Source organism: Phaenicophaeus curvirostris, chromosome 6, assembly GCF_032191515.1.
Source record: "Phaenicophaeus curvirostris isolate KB17595 chromosome 6, BPBGC_Pcur_1.0, whole genome shotgun sequence".
Lineage (NCBI taxonomy): Eukaryota > Metazoa > Chordata > Aves > Cuculiformes > Cuculidae > Phaenicophaeus > Phaenicophaeus curvirostris.
Window position 1 is genome coordinate 30,986,689 of NC_091397.1, and position 19,187 is coordinate 31,005,875.

Genomic DNA, 19,187 nt, shown 5'->3' on the forward strand with positions numbered 1-19,187 from the left:
TATGCAAATCCCACAGAAGAGATGGTACTACACAAGTTACATGTTTGCAATTGAAAGATCTGAAAATGGCACTTGATCTTAGAAGAGCATTTTTTTGAAATGGTACAGAAAGATATTGAAATTTGATAGGCCTCCATATTTCTTAAATCCCCTCACTGTCATTTGCAGTAAGTGTACAATGGTTTTAACAATCGTGGTAGACAACTAGGTAATTTTGCAAAACCTGGCTCCAAGAAAACAGACAAGGTTTGTATTTCTTGTTTTACTATTGCCCAGTTCTTGTCTTTTTGCAGGGAAATATCCCATTAGTTTCTTGTACTTGATGTTTTGGACTATTTGGCACCACAGCAACCGGAAACTGTTATCAGTTTGTCCAAAACGAACTTCTGAGGCTAACAGATACAGCACCTATCAATACCACAGGTCACAGAACAAAACTGAAATTAAGTGATCTCGCATTATTGGCTCAGCTAAACAGCATAGAATCTGCTGAAACTATATAACAAGATACACTTAAATCATAAAAGAAGTGGACATGGTCTTTGACATCAAAACAAACAAAAATCCCAACAGAGCTTAACTGTTAGATTGAAAAACTTTAAGAACAGAAGATAATAGAGAAAAGCCATTCCTGACTGCTCCATTCTAGGAACACACAAGACTCAGGGATGAGTTTAACTCATGTGTTCCACTCTTGACCTTAGACATAAAAGCCAGCATGGCAACAATTTATACAGTGCTCTTAGGAACATGGTTAGTGGGATGTAGGTGACAACAGGGTGTGACCTCTGTGAACTACAAGAGTGTATCAGAAAGACAACTTCAAAATTTCATCAGAACAAACTTAACATCTTTAACTATCTCTTTCCCTCCAGGGCTGTGAAACACTTCAGATGTGGGAATAGGACTGCTGAGAGGTGTGACAGCATACGAGGCTAATTCTATGACAGAAATGTTATTATTTAAATCAAGTGTGGGTCACAACAGATAGGAGGTAGACATCTCCTGATGCCTCTGCATATGGCTAATATAATTTCTATAGGTTTTGCTGTGATAATGATAGCTGGGAAATACATTTTTTAAAAAAAATCCATGCACTTGGTATCTAACTTAATTTCTGGTCTACCTTTGGGAAGAGTTCTCTCATTTCATTGCATGATAAGGATATAAATGTTTGCCTTTATCAGTTTTACTTCCTTCTTTTCAGTTTACCTGAACATCAACTTATTTTCTCTCCTTTTTTTTATTATTAGAAGATTAAAAAAAACCCCATGGATTTAATTTCTTTATCTCAAGTTTATATTGCTGTCAGTTTCTCATATTTAAAGTTCTCTCTATTCATAATGCATCTTAAATACAAATATATTACCCATTAATGATGTGCTGCTGGGGAACAACTACAAACAAACAAAAAGAAGTCACTTCTCCAGAACAAATGAATTTTACAGGCCTGTTAGAAAAAAACTGTAATAATTTTAATCTGTAAACCCCAGCAGCCATGAACAAAACTGAAAGCATCTTTGTCCAACTAATTTGGTCTAAATGTATTTGTGATCCACGTCAAAAAGTAAAAAATCATTTTCTGTGCATGGATACTAGAAAGAAAATCCCTTTGACTTACCTGCACGGCCCAGAGGTAGTCCAGACGCAGCTTCAAGTCCACCTGCCTGGAATGCAGTGCCAAAGCACAAGAAAATAGCAAAATGGCTAGTATTGGTTCATAGCCACGCATATAAAAGGAGCCACCCCTTAAAAATAAAAGGAATGTAAATGGGTTATTTCCAGGTTTTCTAATATCTAACACTGCATAGACCTTTAGGTTAGAATATGTGGGTAACCCTAATCACTAGACTTTTCTGAAGAGTCTCATATAGGCAGGAAAATGAGTGACAGTAAATCTGATCACTGCATCACACCAACATTCAACTTCTTGAGGATTTTATAATGCTATACATTATTGCAATGCTTATGCAACTAGGAAACACAGAACCCGTCAAAAGTTCAAAAGCTTAAGTGAAACTGGAATTGGTTGAGGGCTACTGAAATATGGAAGTAAAGTTTTTAACTTTTTTTCTATTTCATATTATAATTAGACTGCAGTGTGTTCAGCTGAGGTATGTTAGCATAAAACTAGAGAATAATGAGGAGCACTTGCTAGTTCACAAAAGTCGATCTGTTGATGGATATGACTAGATCTTAGAGTTGCTGGGGAGAGGAAAGCTTAAATATTTCTTGTGCTTTTCTAAGTATATACCCCTAAAGAACACTAAACGCTAGAGAAAAAAAATCACCAATGTCGTGACTATCTATATAAAAATACCCATTGCTTTAACTTTGCATGATACATACCCCACTGCATTTCTGTAACCACTGAGTTCCAGAATAACTATGTACAAAATTGTAACAAAAAGCAGGAGAATCATTTTTGGCAAGGAAGATACTCGTAGAAATATTGCCAAGGTGAGAGTCCCCACTACACAAGAAAGAAAAGCATAGTGGGCTGTGTCACATGGAAGTTCATTCATTGTTTTATTTGTTCCACCAGGAGAAATGATAACTATTGAACTGCTGGAATTGGTATTCCAAACCCAAGGCATACAGCCAACCTAGAAAACACAGGAGAGGAGAGAAAAGGAGAAAGTTAAATGTTAAATAGACAAAATGCAGCTGCTAAGGGGCTGACTGTAGTTAATTTCCAGTTGGGAAAATACGGTCATGGAGTTCCCATCCTGCTTACTGCTCTAACAAAATCTCCCTCCCTTTTCCTATAATGCCTTACTCAGTTTCAGGTGGGTGACACTGATTGTTTATTAAATGCCAGTAAGACCAACTAGTTAAAGTCTGGGCTTAGTTGAATAGTTTCCCTCTCAATGCTCAAAACAAAGAGTTTCTCAAGCCAACATATTCCTGCAAGATTAAGGAACCTGAGTAAACTCCATGCAGGTGAGAAATGTTTTTGCACAAAGCACAGAAAGGAATGTGTTTGTTTTATGGACACTTCAAATCATACTAATTTTAAGTAATCAAAGATAAAAGAAAACATATTTAATCTTTGATTGAAAAGCTAAACATGATTAACATATTTTCTCCACTTCAGAGCTACTTCTGTTATTACATATGATTCAAATACAAGGCCTCATCTTAATTACCCCTGCCATTTCAGTTATTCAAGGAGTTCCATTTCCTCTCTAGACTGGGAAATACAGTTTTAGTGCGTATCCTATGGGAAATTTGAGGAAATTTAACCGGTCTTCCAAAAGCTATGTCAGGTACATATCTCAGAACTGTTACCCAAGGGAGAGAGGAATTTTTTGCAAATATTGCAAGTCCCTAGAGCTTCAATTTGAATTGCACTCCAACCTTCACACTTTACAAAGGGAGAGGATAAGAGTTAGCACAAACACGATGAGTGGGATGGTAGTGTGAAATTGATTTTAACAAGTACTGCCACATAAACCCTGCCCTGTACTTATGCTTCTCTTTTGAAGTATGTTATTAGATCTTTTTTTCGTATTTTAACCACTGATAATGGAATTTTATAGCACACTGTAAAATAGCTGACAGCCTGAGAGGTGATTAAGCAATACAGGTGGTTGTAGTCATTTAAAAAGATGAGACATAAGAGATAAAATGTGAGTTAAACCCAGAATAGCTAACATTAGGAAATGAGATGTGAAAGAGCAAACTGAAAAATCCATTTAATGTTCAGTATCCTTAAAAATACTCTTCACACTGAAGTCATCCAAAACCACAGGCATGCATATGGGCTTCATAAATGATGTGCAATCCATCCAGGAAAACACCATCTGCTCTGTAAGTCGGAGTGAAATCTCAACACTTTACTCTTCTGCTAACTGAGGAGTAAGGCATTATTTTGCAGAAACTAATAATTTCTGCTGATTAAACACTTCTATTAAGCATTTCAATGGTTACAGCCTATTTTTGCTTCAATAAAGCATAAAGTTATATTTGTGACTTATTCTAAGTTGTAACTGAACGGTTACTGCCTTTTTGGAGGCCAAAACTTCTGAATCCTAATCTGCCTTCTCCTATTGATGTTCAATGTTGCCTCAGGCTTTCTAATGTTTGTTTCTTATTTTCACCAGCTTTATGAGGCAGTCAAAGTGCTTGTTTCATTTGGTCAAAGTAAGTGTCAGACCTACGGGGGCTGATCCACAAAGGTTCCAGCTGCCATACAGATACACAGAACTTGCTGAGATGCTAGCTAGCTCAGAGGCACTGCATATCTCTATGCATTTTGGGCTTATATGCACATTAAGAACCACATATATGTCTGTGCTATCAGGGCTGTGCGTTACCCACATAACTGATGTTCAGGAATCCATAGAAATGTCTGAACATCAATAGTTCTTGCTACCTCTCAGGATATTGGAATTCACACTAAAGGGATACTCTGCCCATTCATTTCACGGGGATCAGAGTGGTAGTTGTTCTCTGGGCAGGTCCAGGGATGAGTGAAAACACAAAATACAAAATAAAGGGCTTGGTGTCCCAGTTAGCACCGTGAATTTCTCATGAAATCACTGTCTTTCCATCCGTCAGATAGGTCCTGCCTAAGTCCTGCAGAGAGGCATGATTTGAGACATCTGCTTTCTCAGCATTTCCAATTGTGTTTAGCATGCTATTTTTGTGTGGGTTCTTACCTTCAGGTACCCTAACATGTCTAATGCATCAATATTTGCAGCCAAAACACTGAAATTGAGTGTTATGATTTTGACAACACAGTCAATGCCAAATACTTAGGTAGAATTTTAAATCCTGTTTGACAGTCAAGTCCACCATGCGGAACTAGCTGCTAATCCACAGGAAAAGAAACTAAATTTTCAGAAGTTTTGAGCAAGTTCATTTCATACAAGAGAAGCTACCTAGACATTAGGTGTGAATGGATCATATAGGTATCACAGTGTAAGCACCTCTTCTCATTATGCAATACTGACAATATTTTAAGATCTCATTACCTTCTTTGATCTGCCTGGAGTAAAAATATCCCCATTATTACACAGAAATATGTTCTATAATTTGCTACACAGAAACAAGTAATGCTGTTTGAAACCATGCCTTGTCTGTCACAAAATATTTACTGTTGCACTGGTAAGCAAGCCAAACACTGAAAAATAGTTTTCCCTTAAAGAGCATGACATTGGCAGACTATGTGATACTAAGGTTTGATGTAAAAATTTCTATAGGTGTTGACTAGTTATTGTCTGTGTAGTTTGCTAATAGCTTTGCCATTCCTAAGTAAACACCCTGACTCAGGGCAGTGAGAGTTCAATTTATACCAAGGGCTTTAATTTTGAAGAAACATACTATGCAAGTATCAATAATAAAAAAAGTAGGAGTCCATCAAACAATAATATGGTATGTATTTAACAGATACATACTAGGTTGTTCTTTAAACAGAACACTGAATGAAGTGATATGTGATTTAAACACTCACCACACATCCTTGAGCCACGGAGTATATTAAAATCACAATAAAAATACACAAAATGGTACGAATTTGTATTGTCAGGCACCCTGGAAAGCACTAAGGAAGAAAAAAAAAGATTTACGTATAAATATTTTAAAATATATTTTGAAGTAGTGTTGTTATTTTTAATTAGTCTATAAAAAGAAGTAAATAAGAGATATGGAAAATTTGCCTGCACTGTATTGTGTACATATGTTATAATGGTAATTGATTTTTTGGGGAAATAATTGTGAAATTATTATTACTGTACATTATTTCTCACTATAATTAAAACTCTTTGAAAGGTTAGTAGGATGTCTGCTCATAATTCAAATAATAAATTAGGATGGCATTTGATTTTGTTCCCACAGGGAAAATACCCAAAGCATCTTTTGCCTTGTAAATTATTGGCTACAACTAAGTGATCCAAGAGAACATGCTGTGGTAGCATAGAATTTCGGAGTGGTATTTGTGCCTTATGCTATAATAGTCATGTTAAATGCCAGGGTAGTTTTAATTGACAAAGTTAATTAAAACTATTGAAATTTGCCAGAGCAGAAAGAGCAGCAGAGAACAAAAAAGTCTGATGCAATGGAGTCTTGCAAATCTCTTGCTGATCTCCATTTTTACCCTGATTCTATCACTGTGCTGTATAGTGCTTGCTGCTGTGAGCAAATATGAAGCCAGTGACAGCAGGTGAGAGAGGAAGGATAAGTTTGTCAGGTTCTAGTACTGATAATTATTCTAGTTATATGAATCTACTCTGGTTTCAGGGAAAGCTGCTTGCCTTCTATTCCCCTTGCACTAGGGATGCTTGGGCCATCTATTATCTACTGAATCTACAATATATCTTTCAAACCACAGGACTTCTTCCAGTGACTTCAAGAGACATTAATCCACTCCAGGAAACAATCATATTTAAAGGGGGAAAAATCTCATGTCCCTTAAAAGGAGAGGACTGAGAACTCAGAACAAACGGACCTAGCAAACAGCTTATTTTTGGAGAAAAGTCACTAGTCTTGAAGAAAAGCAGTGGACTTCATAGGTATCATCACATCAAAACATTGCTTTCAGCAGGCAACAGTGTTCCTACAGAAAGCGGCTTCTGTGGCCATAGCACAACAGAAATTGGAAACTTATTGAAACTCCTCACCTTCCTCTCACACATGCAGAGACATTTCCCCTGTACTTGTGACCACAAATTAAAAGCCTGAGATACCTCTCAGGGGTATCTCTGAGGGGATACCCTGAGGGGTATCTCCAGGGAATTCAACTCTTTGAGCTGGAAGATAGGGACGGAGAGCAGAATAAACCCCTTACAGCAGTTAATGATGTGCTACGCCACCTGGACATTCACAAGTGTATGGGGCCAGATGGGATCCACCCAAGAGTACGGAGGGAGATGTTGGAGGGGCTTGCCATTATTTATCAGCAGTCCTACATAACAGGGGAGGTCTGAGATGACCATAGTCCTGCCAGTGTAACGTCCATCTACAAAAAGGGCTGGAAGAAGGATCTGGAGAACTACAGGCCTGTCAGCCTGCTGAGGAAGACTGGAAAGATACATCTTGAGTGTGCTCACCAGGCAAATGGAGGACAACGAGGGAATTGGGCCTAGCCAGTATGGGTTCATGAAAAGCAGGTCCTACTTGACCAACCCGATCCACTCTATGACCAGGTGACCTGCCTTGTGGATGAGGGAAAGGCTATGGATGCTATTTAACTTGGCTTCAGTAAAGCCTCTGAAACCATTTCCACACCATTCTCCTAGAGATGCTGGCTGCTCATGGCTCAGACAGGTGTACTCTTGACTGGACGGCTGAGTCCAGAGAATTGTGGTGAAGAGTCAGAGAATCACTGAATCGCTAGGTTGGAAAAGGCCTCCAGGATCATTGAGTTCAACCATTAAACAGTTTATCGGCACTGTTCCCCAGGGCTCAGTATTTGCACTGGTTCTACTTGATGCCTTTATCAATGATTTGGAGAAGGGGATTGAGTGCATCCTGAATAAGTTTGCAGAGAACACCATGTTGGCAGGAGTGTCAATCTATTTGAGGGTAGGAAGGCTCTGCAGAGGGATCTCTACAGGCTGAATTGATGGGCTAAGGCCAATTGTATGAAGTTTAATAAAGCCAGTTGTCGGGTCCTGCACTTGGACACTTGCTGCAGACTTGAGGAAAAGTGGATGGAAAGCTGCCTGAAGGAAAAAAACCTCGGTTTTGGTTGACAGCTGGCTGAATACGAGCCAGCAGTGTGCCCAGGTGGCCGAGAAGGCCAATAGCATCCTGGCTGGTGCAAGAAATGGTGTGGCCAGCAGGAGTAGGGAAGTGATTGTCCCCTTGTAATTGGCACTGGTGAGGCTGCACCTCGAATACGGTGTTCCATTTGGGGCCCCTCAGTACAAGAATGTCATTGAGTTGCTAGGCATGTTCAAAGATGGGAAACAAAGCTGGTGAAGGGTTTGGACCACAAGTCTTATGAAGAGCAGCTGAGCAAACTGGGATTGTTTAGTCTGGAGAAGAGGAGTCTGAGGGGAGACTTTATTGCTCTCTACAACTACCTGAAAGGAGATTGTAGCAATATGTGTGTTGGTCTCTTCTTCAAAGTAACTGGTGATCTGGATGAGGCTGTAGCGAGGTGGGCATCATCTCTTGTTACAAGTGATAGGACGAGAGGAAATGGCCTTGTTACACCACAGGAGGTTTGTAGCGATTAAGGCATGGACTCCATTTAAGGGGTGAAAAAAAATCCTTTATTATGCACAAGCATAACCCACTTCTAAGGATCTCACAGATACAGTAATAAAGCACAACTACTTGCTACAGATATGCCTTTTGCCTTCGTTTTTACCTTCTCTCACTTGTTCGTCTCACAGATTTTGTGCTAGTGATTCCAAAGTCTTAACCTAGTGAGCATGAGAGCATTGGCCACGTTGCTCTGTACTTGCTACTGATACTGTGCATATGCGAGGACATCGGCAGTGTTGCCCTGCATATGCATGGTGGTGGAATTTTCTATGCCTGCAGAGGTTTAGACTGAATATTGTGAACATTTTCTTTACTGTCAAGCACTGGAAGAGGCTGCCCAGGGAAGTGGTGTAGTCTCCTTCCTTAGAAGTGTTCAAAATCATGTAGTTGTGGCACTTCTGGACATGATTTAGTAGGCACAGTGGAACTTGATGATCTTAGAGGTCTTTTCCAACCTTAATGATTCTATGAAAACTACTGTTTGCTGTGACCCTCAGGGCAAATTTTGCAGAGCTGGTCACTTCCCAGCCTGTGTCATTGCAAGGGTTCTGCCTTCTCAGGGTCTGGACTTTGCATTTATCCATGCTGTATTTCACAAGATTACTGTTGTCCCATTCTTCCAACCTATCTAGGTCTCACTCAGTAGTCAATCTGCTAGTGTGTTGGCTGTTACCTGAAAACTGGAGTGACCTGAAAACTTGACATAAGTATACTTCATGTCATTCCCCATGTCACTGACAAGAATGTTGAACAGGTCAGGTCCCAGTATAAACTTCTATGGTATCTCATTTATTAGTCGCTTCAAGGTAGAATAGAACCATAAATTGCTATGCTCTGAATATTATCAACCAGATGTTTTTTTGCCTATCAAGTTGTCTAGCCTACTAGACCAAAATCCTATACACACAAGAGGGCAACAAGTCTGTCTTTATCCACATAACTAAACACAAAATACTAATTTTGTTTTAAAGGAAATATATGTAATTCATTAATATTGTTTGCGACCAAATAATTAGCTACTACTTGTTAAAGAGAGAATCTCCATAGTTTGAAGATAACGCTGCATGTTTAATAATGCAAAACCAATGTGTTCTGACACATTGCACAGACCTTTTCTTGTGTGAGTGCATTGTATATATATGTTCTAAATGTTGACCTACTAGGCCATTGGGCTAAAAAGGAAAATAAACCTATAAAAGGTAAAGTATGAGACATGTCTGAATTGAAACTGACTGACACTTAAAATTTATTTTTGACTTTTTAAATTCTAAAATCACACCTGCTCTTCTTTAATAACAGTACTTTTGGCTTATTTTTCTTTGTTTTCTTTCCCTTGTAGATTTTTTTTAACTAAAAAAGTACTGTCAGATTCCCAAAATGTTTGGTAACTGTTACAGTAGAACATTATTGTAGTGGTTATATGAGTGAGACGTTTGAAACAAAAGCATGGAGAAGCTGGGTCACTTGTCCAGTGTGAAAGAGCAAATAAGTGACAGAAGACTGATTAAAATAGGGGAATGACGAATTTACAATTTTATATTCATTATAAATAGCGTATTAATTATCTTTTTTATTATATATGACAAATTTTCACCACAAAATTTCAAGCTGTGATATTCTTTATTTTTCTGATGTTGCATTTGATCCTGTAAGGTACTGAAAAGTCTAAAGCAATCAGGAATAAATTCAAATTCTGTTGACTGCCAAAACAGCAAGAACAAACCTTAAGTTTGCACTAACCCCAGGAAAATGGCATAAAAAGAAGTCACTTCCTACAAATTTCATCTGTGTTCCTACTGTCCATAGACAGAAAAACAGATGATAAAACTACCATGCTTTTATGAAACAAACACTATTTTCATATTTACTCCCAAGTAATAGCAATACTGATTAACTGTGCAGGTGTTTTGTCCTGACATTTCACTGAAAAAAAAATTTAGATTAAGCCACAACAGATTTCTTTCATCAGAAAAGTAGTCTGTAGATTCTTTATTCTGATCTGGCAGATAGCTGTCTCCTACAACAACCAAATGTCCTTCTGCATCATTACTGCTCTGAAAATGTAATGCAGGAGAATGAATAATTGCTAAATGTTTTGAAAAGGCCAAAGGTTGCACGTGCAAAACATTGTGCTTTACTATCAAAACAGCTGCTGCTTTGTCAGAAAAGTTTTGAAAACAGAGGGGAAGTTATCAGGACTTTATACCCAGATACCAGTCAGAATGTAAGGGAGAACTAGTGTGCCGTAGTCAGAAAGGAGAAAAAGTCAGGTTAAAGCAGCTGTTTATCTGAACACTAGAATGATTCAGTAGCTTGTGGTAGGTGTTCAGGGAACACATAGCAAAAAAAAGACAAAAGCATAGCACTGAATGCAACATTGCTGTAATGATTATGCATAGACACCAGAAGGAAGAATGATCATAAAATCTTAAATAACTTACCTGTACTCGCGTGACATGTAGGTACATAATACAAGCCACCAGGAAGCATATGCAGAACACCAAGAGAACAAGAACTACGGTACTCCTACAATGAAAACAAAAGAGTAGTAAAGCAATGCAACTTGGTAGCAGGTGAGAACAAACATCCCGGGTCCTTCTGAAACAGTATTTTGGATGAATGATTGAAGATCTTTGCATCACCCTTACTGTAATATTAACTGTCACAGAGTAAATTGTACAGTGAAATGCACTGCTTTCAAGAATAAAAAATCAGTAAACTCTCTTGTATATGGTCCCCACTCTGACCTTAGCAATGAGACCAGAGCAACTCTCTCCTTTTGAGACTTCCTCAATGGTTAGAAAAATCTAAGGTTTCATAAATTTGCTGTTATTATTATTCTTTTAAAATTCTTCATCTTCCCTCTCCTTATCTGTCAAAATAAACTTGTTCTTGATAAGAAGAGGGGTGCAGACCAAACACCTGCCTCCTCCAGAAAATCTGTGTGATTGGAACACCATCTTATGGATGTGAGTGAGCTGGCAAAAATTAGTCCACCAGTGCTGGTCCTTTGATTTATGCTTAGGGACAGCCTGGCCCCAGGCAGCCATGGAACCAGGGCTGTGTGACAGCAGCATAACATGATCTTCACACCTTCTCTTCTAGTCTTTTGAGAACAACTGAGCGAGTCCAAAAGATGTGAGTCCTGGCAGAAGGCATATATATATCTGTACCCTTGACCATTACTGGGGAAAGACTGCTTATATAAGGTTTATAAGAGTAGAAGAGAAAAGTGCAATTATGCTGTAGAATTTCCCAGTATTGGGCTTGATTTCAAATTCAGGTCACAATTCCTACCAATACATAAACAGGGAAATTTCTGTGGTGTGGTACATGTATCCAGGATGACGAGGCGACTTTAGATGCTGTCAGTGTGAATTCTGAATACAAGTATTAACAGACGGCAGGTTCTTCTGTGCCTTTAGAAAACTGCCTTGTAATCAGGATGGCAGTATGCTAGAAAATATGCAGGGGACTTGATTGCAACACCATCTTTTAAGGCAGCAATTGCCAACAACTGACATCAGTGCTGAGTAGGACCCTAAAAGAGATTTGGCTTCACAATAGGAACAAAGGCCTACATTGTTTTTTAAAAATAAACCCTGCATAAGACATCAGAAAGGTTAACCATCAGGGCTTTTAGTTGCTATGCTGCATGTTTACCTCCTTAATCAGACAACTTAGATTGACAGGAACATACCCTTACTTTCAACAACTCCATCCATTTTATATCCCATCTAGGGATATAAAATATGTCTTTAGCTGAGAAGCTGTTTTGCTCATCTGATCATAGGAATTGTGAGAATGTCAAGTACATTGCTTTCTGTGTATTTATGCAGCAACTGGCTTTCTTACAATTTTTTCTTGATTCTAGGTTTCAAACCTTGTTCGTGGAATATTGTGATACATGTCAAACACAATTATTACCACTTCTTCCATTATATTAACACACTACATGTCTTGGCTTTTGCATTTTCTTGTCATAACTACTTTGGCAATCTAAAGAAGAACTTAAATCTCCAAGTTCTGTGGAGAGAGAAAATTTTCAAACACTCCCAAAGTTTTAGTTTAGCTCATGATTGGTTTTAGTAACTAACCCAGTGATGAACAAGTCCACCTTCACAGCCTTTGGTGGCCATGTTCCGCTGGAGCTTGTGCATCTGTCAGATCAGAGCTTATACTGAATCTCTGTCCATTTGTTTTTTAAGTGACAGTACTATGTGGAAAGGTTACCAACCACCATATCACATGATTCTTGGAAATTAATTCTAATTTCAACTACACTAATACTCTTTGTCTCTCCTTGTTCTAAATTGCCATGTATTGCAGCTGGGCTACACTTCAGAAGTAGGTGAAAGTTATTAAGTATGCTCTAATTAGTCAGCAGAGGTTGTTAGTCTGGAAATTATATGATTAGTGCAAACGAATTTGAATTCTTCAAATGAAAGGTATTATAGGCTGGACATTAGGAAAAAATTCTTCACAGAAAGGGTCATTGGGAACTGGAACAGGCTGCCCAGGGAGGTGGTTGAGTCACCTTCCCTAGAGGTGTTTAAGGCACGGGTGGATGAGGTGCTAAGGGGCATGGTTTAGTGTTTGATAGGAATGGTTGGACTCGATGATCCGGTGGGTCTCTTCCAACCTGGTTATTCTATGATTCTATGATTTAACAAATTTACTTGTTGAGAGAGATTTAAATGTGGCAAAACCATCAGCAATGGTTAATCGACACAGTTCAGCAGCAGACACGCTAAGGGCTGCAGCCGGGCACTAGATCGAGGTGAAGGGGCAGTTGCCAGAGCGAGGGAAGCCCAGGAACCCCACAGGGAGCCTGTTGGGTGGATCTGGACTCCTGGAATCACAGCTCCCATGTGGCAGCTGAGGCAGGGGGAGCAGTCCAGGAACTGGCCACGGGAGGCTATTTAAGTCTCCAGAGAGCACCACGACCCAGAGCTCCGTGACCAGGAGCGTGCAAACAGGGGAGGGCTCGAACAGTTTGCAAGAACAGTTCGTGAAGGCAGGGTGTGCAGAGAGACTGCAGCCTCTGTGCTCAGAAAGTAAGCTCAGTCAGTGAGAGGGAGCCCAGCCGTGGTGTCCACCTGGCAAATGGCAGCATCCTCCACACCTGCCTGAAGGGATGTGTCAGTCCAGACTGAGCCCCCAGGAAAGTATGCAGCCATCCAGGTCTCAGGCTGCATGGAGTGTTACCAGCTTGCACTGGAAACAGAGGGCAGCAAGGACAATAGATGCATAAGGTGTGAGCAGGTGGACTACCTCCTCAGCCTGGTGGCAGAGCTGAAAGAGGAAGTAGAGAGGCTGAGGAGCATCAGGGAGTGTGAGCTAAGATAGACTGGTGAAACCAAACACTGAGCTCCTGGATAAAGGAGCAGACTCAGCCACAGAAAAAAGTCCAGGATCAAAGGGATCTGGTATCCTCCCCCCATCAGACTGTAGGCAAGGGCTCAAAAGGAAGTAGTGAGTGGAAGCAAGTCCACCAATCGGGCAGAAAACCAACCCCCTCCTTGCCCACACCTCTTCACGTGTCTCTCCACAACAGATTTGAGGTGCTCAATGTGGAGGGCAGACTGGAGGAAAAAGTGGAGGAAGGCGCACCTACATTAGAACCAAGGCTGAGACCACAATGGCACCCAGGCTGTATTACCATTACTGCCACAAGGACAGATAGGAGAGTCACAGTTGTAGAAGACTCTCTAATGAAGGGGACAGAGGGTCCAATATGTTGAGCAGACCCTACTCACAGAGAACTCTGCTCCCTCCCAGGAGCCCGGGTAAGAGATGTTGCCAGGAAACTTCCCAACTTGGTGAGGCCTACATACTACTACCCATTACTGTTGCTCCATGTGGGAGGGGATGAAGCCACAGCATGTAGTCCAAGGGGGATTAAAAGAGATTTTAGGGCCTTTGGATGGCTAATGAGGGAATCTGGAGCTTGAGTGTTTTTTTCTTCCCTCCTTCCAGTTACGGGTGGTGACATTGTAAGGCTCAGATGGGTCCAGTCAATTAATATATGGTTCCGCGGCTGGTGTCACTGCAACAACTTTGGGTTTTTCAACAATGGGATCGTCTACATGTCACCAGAATTACAAGTCTCGGATGGAGCCACCTTTCCCAGAGGGGCAGGAGGGTCTTTCCCCAGGAGTTTGCAGGGCTCGTAGATAGGGCTTTAAACTAGATGTGAAGGGGAAGGGGGATAATATCAGGCTTGCCTATGACAAACAGTGGGAGGACAGACAATGGTCAGAGGGATGGGGTGCTGGCACGGGCCCTCCACGTCCAGGGGCATGCTGGGGATGTTGTGAAGTGGATGAAGTCCTATGGAGATGAATGGGAGGCTCATGAGGTAGTAGGTGTCAGGGAGGAAACTTCTCCAAAACACCTTATAGGTAATAAATGGTCCACTAAGAATGCGATGCAACAGGTAGCCCAGCTGAAGTCCCTCTATACAAACACACAAAGCTTGGGTAACAAGCAGGAGGAGCTGGAAGCTACTGTGCTGCTAGAAAGCTATGATCTAGTTGCAATCATGGAAACTTTGTGGGCTGAATCCCATGACTGGAGTGTAGCTATCAATGGCTACAGGGATAGCCCAGGAAGGAGGGGTGGAGGTGTTGCCTGCTATCTCAGGAAAGGGATAGAATGTGCAGAGCTGTCATTGAAGAGTAGCCACAAACAGGTTGAAAGCTTATGGGTCAGAATAAAAGACCAAGGAACCAATGGGAACCTAGTGGTTGGTGTATACTACAGGCCACCTGATGAAGGAGAGCCAACTGATGATGTCTTCTTCCCCCAGCTACAGGAAGCTTCATGCTTGCAAACTCTCATCCTGCTCAGGGACTTCAACCACCCTGACATAGGCTGGAAAAGCAGCATGGCAAGCTGTAGGCAATCCAGGAGATTCCTGGAGTGCATTGAAGATAATTTCGTAAGCCAGCTCATAGAGACCTCCAGCCTAGAGGATGCAATACTGGACCTGATGGTCACTAATATGAGTGAACTCACCAGTGACACTAGGATTGGAGGCAGCCTGGGCTGTAGTGATCATGTACTGGTGGAGTTCAAGGTCCAGAGGGATATGGGACAGGCAAAGAGTATAGTCAGGACCCTAAATTTCGGGAAAGCAGACTTCCAGCTCTTCAAGAAGTTACTCAGACCTCCTCAGGGACAAGGGAGCAGAACAGAGGTTGCAAATATTTAAGAGTGCTTTCCATGAGGCACAAGAGTGCTCAGTCCCCATCCATAGGAAACCAGGCAGGGAAAGGAAGAGACCAGCATGGCTGAGTCAAGACCTGCTGGTCAAACTCAAGAAGAAGAGGCAACTGAACAGGCCAGGCAGTGCAAGCAGGGACAGGTAACCTGAGAAGTGTATAGAGATGCTGCCCAGTTGTGTAAGGATGAGGTTAGGAAGGCCAAGGTGCAGCTGGAGCTCATCTTGGCAAGGGAAGTGAATACCAACAAGAAGGGTTCCTACAGGTACGTCAGTGAGAAAAGGGAGGTTAAAGAGAATATACCCCCACTGATGACTAAAAGTGGTGACCTCGTATCAACAGACGAGGAGAAGGCTGAGGTGCTTAAAAACTTTTTTTGCGTCAGTCTTCACTGACAACCACTCTCCTCACCCTTCCTGGGTCATGGGACAACAAGATGGTGACCAGGGGGTAAACCTCCTCCCACAGCAGAGGAGGATCAGGTTTGTGAACACCTGAGGAACCTGAATATATATATAGGTCTATGGGACATGATGAGATGCATCCCAGAGCCCTGAGGGAATTGGCCGATGTGGTTGCCAAGTCACTCTCCATGACATTTGAAAAGTCACAGCAATCAGGAGAAGTCCCTGGTGACTGGAAGAAAAGTAATATTGTGCCCATTTTTAAAAAGGGTAGAAAAGATGACCCTGGGAACTATTGACCTGTCAGCCTCACCTCTGTGCCTGGGAAGATGATGGAACAGATCCTCCTAGAAGACATGCTAAAGTACATGGAGGATGGGGACGTGATTAATGGCAGCCAGCATGGCTTCACCAGGGGCAAGTCCTGTATGACCAACTTACTGGCTTTCTATGATGGGGTAACTACAGCAGTGGACACAGCTAAACCAACGGAAGTCCATCTAGACTTCTGTAAAGCCTTTGACACTGTCCCCCACATCCTTCTCTCTAAATTGGAGAGATACAGGTGGACAGTTCAGTGGGTAAGAAACTGGTCGTATTCAGAGAGTAGAGGTCAATAGCTCGATGTCCAGATGGAGATCCATGACAAGTGGTGTCCCTCAGGAATCTGTACTGGGACCAGTGCTGTTTAATATCTTCATCAATGATATGGCCAGCGAGATTGAGTGCAACCTCAGCAAGTTTGCAGGTGACACCAAGCTGAGTGGTATAGTTACCACACCAGAAGGATGGGATGTAATCCAGAGGGACCTGGACAGGCTGGAGAAGTGGGTCTGTGTGAACCTCATGAGGTTGAAAAAGGTCCTGGGTCAGGCCAATCCCCAGTTTCAATATAGGATGGGGGATGATGTGATTGAGAGCGGCCCTGCAGAGGACTTGGGGGTGTTGACTAGAGGCAATGGCTATAAACTGGAGAGGGGCAGATTTTGACTGGACGGAAGGAGGAAATTCTTCACAATGAGGGTGGTGAGACACTAGAACAGGTTGCCCAGGGAAGTTGTGGATGCTCCCTCCCTGGAAGTGTTAAAGACCAGGTTGGACAGGGCCTTGGGCAGCCTAATCTAGTGGGACGTGTCTCTGCCTATGGCAGGGGTGATGGAACTAGGTGATCTTTAAGGTCCCTTACAATTCAAATTATTTTATGATTCTATGATTAATGTAAATAAGGTGTTTCTCAAACTTTCTACTAGAAACTATAGAATATAGCAGTAAGTATTATTCTGACTGGGGATTTGTGAATAAAAAAACCCAGAATTTAAACTGGGATGTTTAAAAGCATTATCCTGTGGCCAGTTCTATTCCCATTAAAATCCTAATAAACAGTAAAAGTGAGGGAAGCTTAGTTTGAATATTTTGATATACTTACCTGAAATAGCTTATTGCTAACAGTTTTTATAACTTGAACACAGTAACATATACTTCTTATAGCCCCTAGATTTGAAAGTGAAGTCTAATTATATTTTATTCACCATTCACAAAGAATTCAAGAAATCAGAAGTAAGCACTAAACTGTATCACTCAACAATAGGCACGAGACACCCCTCAAGTACATCATAAGCATTTCGTTATGTCTGTTTCAGTGCAGTCAAGGTTTGACTGCAAATCATGGGGGAATGGCGATAAATTTGGGTTGAAAAGCAGTATGAATACTTCAGTACTTAGTTCCTGCTAAGCTTTGTACATTTCTATCTATGTTGCTATCAATACCTGAAATACCTCATTCAAAGCCAGAATAAATACATGTAGAAAAGCTGCAATAACACCTTTGTTTGTAGTGCAGAAATGATTTAAGTTAAGTCTAGCAGATTTCAGTGTTTTTGTCTTTTAAGTTGATTTTTCTACAAAAAGAAAAAAAAATGTAAAAAGAAAAAAAAAGAGAGAACAGGGAAGAAATTGCTTTAAACATGATAGCAAAATGTGTCTCCCTTGGACAAACGAGATAACAGTTGGACTGAGGGTATGCCAATAGAGAATCTCCTGCCTGACATTAGTGTTTTGACCTGTGCAGTACGCTTGAAGATGTTTCACTTTGAATTATAATTGGAAAAGGCAGAAACTTACTGTGGTATTATTAGAAGGTAGACAAGGCCAAATAAGGCAGCTAGAATTAGCGAGAGAACTACAGCACTGGTGAAGTACTCATCCTGAAGCTGGTGATACTGTTAAAGAAAGGAAGAAATAAAGACAGAGTTATTTCATACACATTCAGTCACCTACACTTGTCAGTTAAAAGCAAGAAAGAACCAGAGCCTAAAATAAAACAAGCCCTACACATTTTTACAAGCATACAAATAATTATTGCTTAATTCACATGAAAAAACAATGAGGCAAGTCTACACAAAATCTTCCTTGTCAGCCTTCTGTTTGAGCTGCTCCTGTTGGCCTAGATGGTTACTTGTTACCCTGTAACTAGGCAAATCTGGGTTCAGCTAGGACATAAATTTATCTTTTGGAGCAAAAAGAATTCAGCCATTTTGAACTACAAGGAGATAGCATTCTCTCTTCTCCACTTCTTAATCACAAATAAAGGCCATATTTGGTGTTAAATTCAAGGAGTCCTGCCACCTCGAATGCTCAGGACACTAACAGGTGGGCTGGAGGCAGCTGCTAATAAGATACATGGGGCTCAGCTTTGAGTATTTACTACTTCAGATTCCACTAACACACAGTCATTACAACAGAACACATTTCAGGGGTGGAAATGCACAAGTATTTTCTGGGAAAGATCCAAATTTCAATCCGAAGTCCCCAAAGACTTTCTTATTCTGAAAGAAAACAATTACATTCAAATAAGAATTCACCGGGGAAACTTGAAACCAAAGTTAATGCTCAAGGCTAAAAAAAATAGTCTAATGTGGCACATAGCCTTCTGACTTGAAACAGTAGTGATATGAAATCTTAGACTATGAAGTGACTCAAGGTGGGAAAACTGTCAAATGAATAAAAAATAATATCACTTTTACTTTTTCAAACACAACCCAAAGGATTTTATTTTTTTTATTAAACCAGTGTATATTTACAAACAAAAATAAGGTAGAAAAAACAGCTCCATTTTGTTAGCTTATATGCATGCTTATAACTCTGGAGTTACTTGCACTGCTTTCAGCACAGTCACACTGGCATAAGATTGCAACCCTGCCCAGAGATTAAGATTTTTTTATATTATCTAGGATTGATGGGATCAGAACTTATCAGGATACATATGCAGAGGGAAGCATCCTCCTGTCATTAATGCTTCTCCAGAGCAGTTGAGTTAGTAGGCAGCCACATTGCCACGAGA

General features: G+C 40.8%; 1 protein-coding gene across 3 annotated transcripts in view; it reads right to left on the reverse strand.

Annotated features, from left to right (window-relative positions):
• ADCY1 (adenylate cyclase 1) overlaps positions 1–19,187 on the reverse strand; it is a 155,671-nt gene that overhangs the window by 14,369 nt on the left and 122,115 nt on the right. For all 3 annotated transcript variants that reach the window (XR_011337652.1, XM_069859714.1, XM_069859712.1), the window contains exons 10-14: positions 17,969–18,066; positions 10,659–10,743; positions 5,459–5,548; positions 2,350–2,606; positions 1,622–1,748 (exon numbers count right to left, since the gene is read on the reverse strand). Coding sequence is in view for 2 of the 3 variants with exons in the window: in XM_069859714.1 (XP_069715815.1) it covers positions 1,622–1,748; positions 2,350–2,606; positions 5,459–5,548; positions 10,659–10,743; positions 17,969–18,066 (657 nt within the window). In the remaining variant the exon portion in view is untranslated. The remainder of the gene's footprint in view (positions 1–1,621; positions 1,749–2,349; positions 2,607–5,458; positions 5,549–10,658; positions 10,744–17,968; positions 18,067–19,187) is intronic.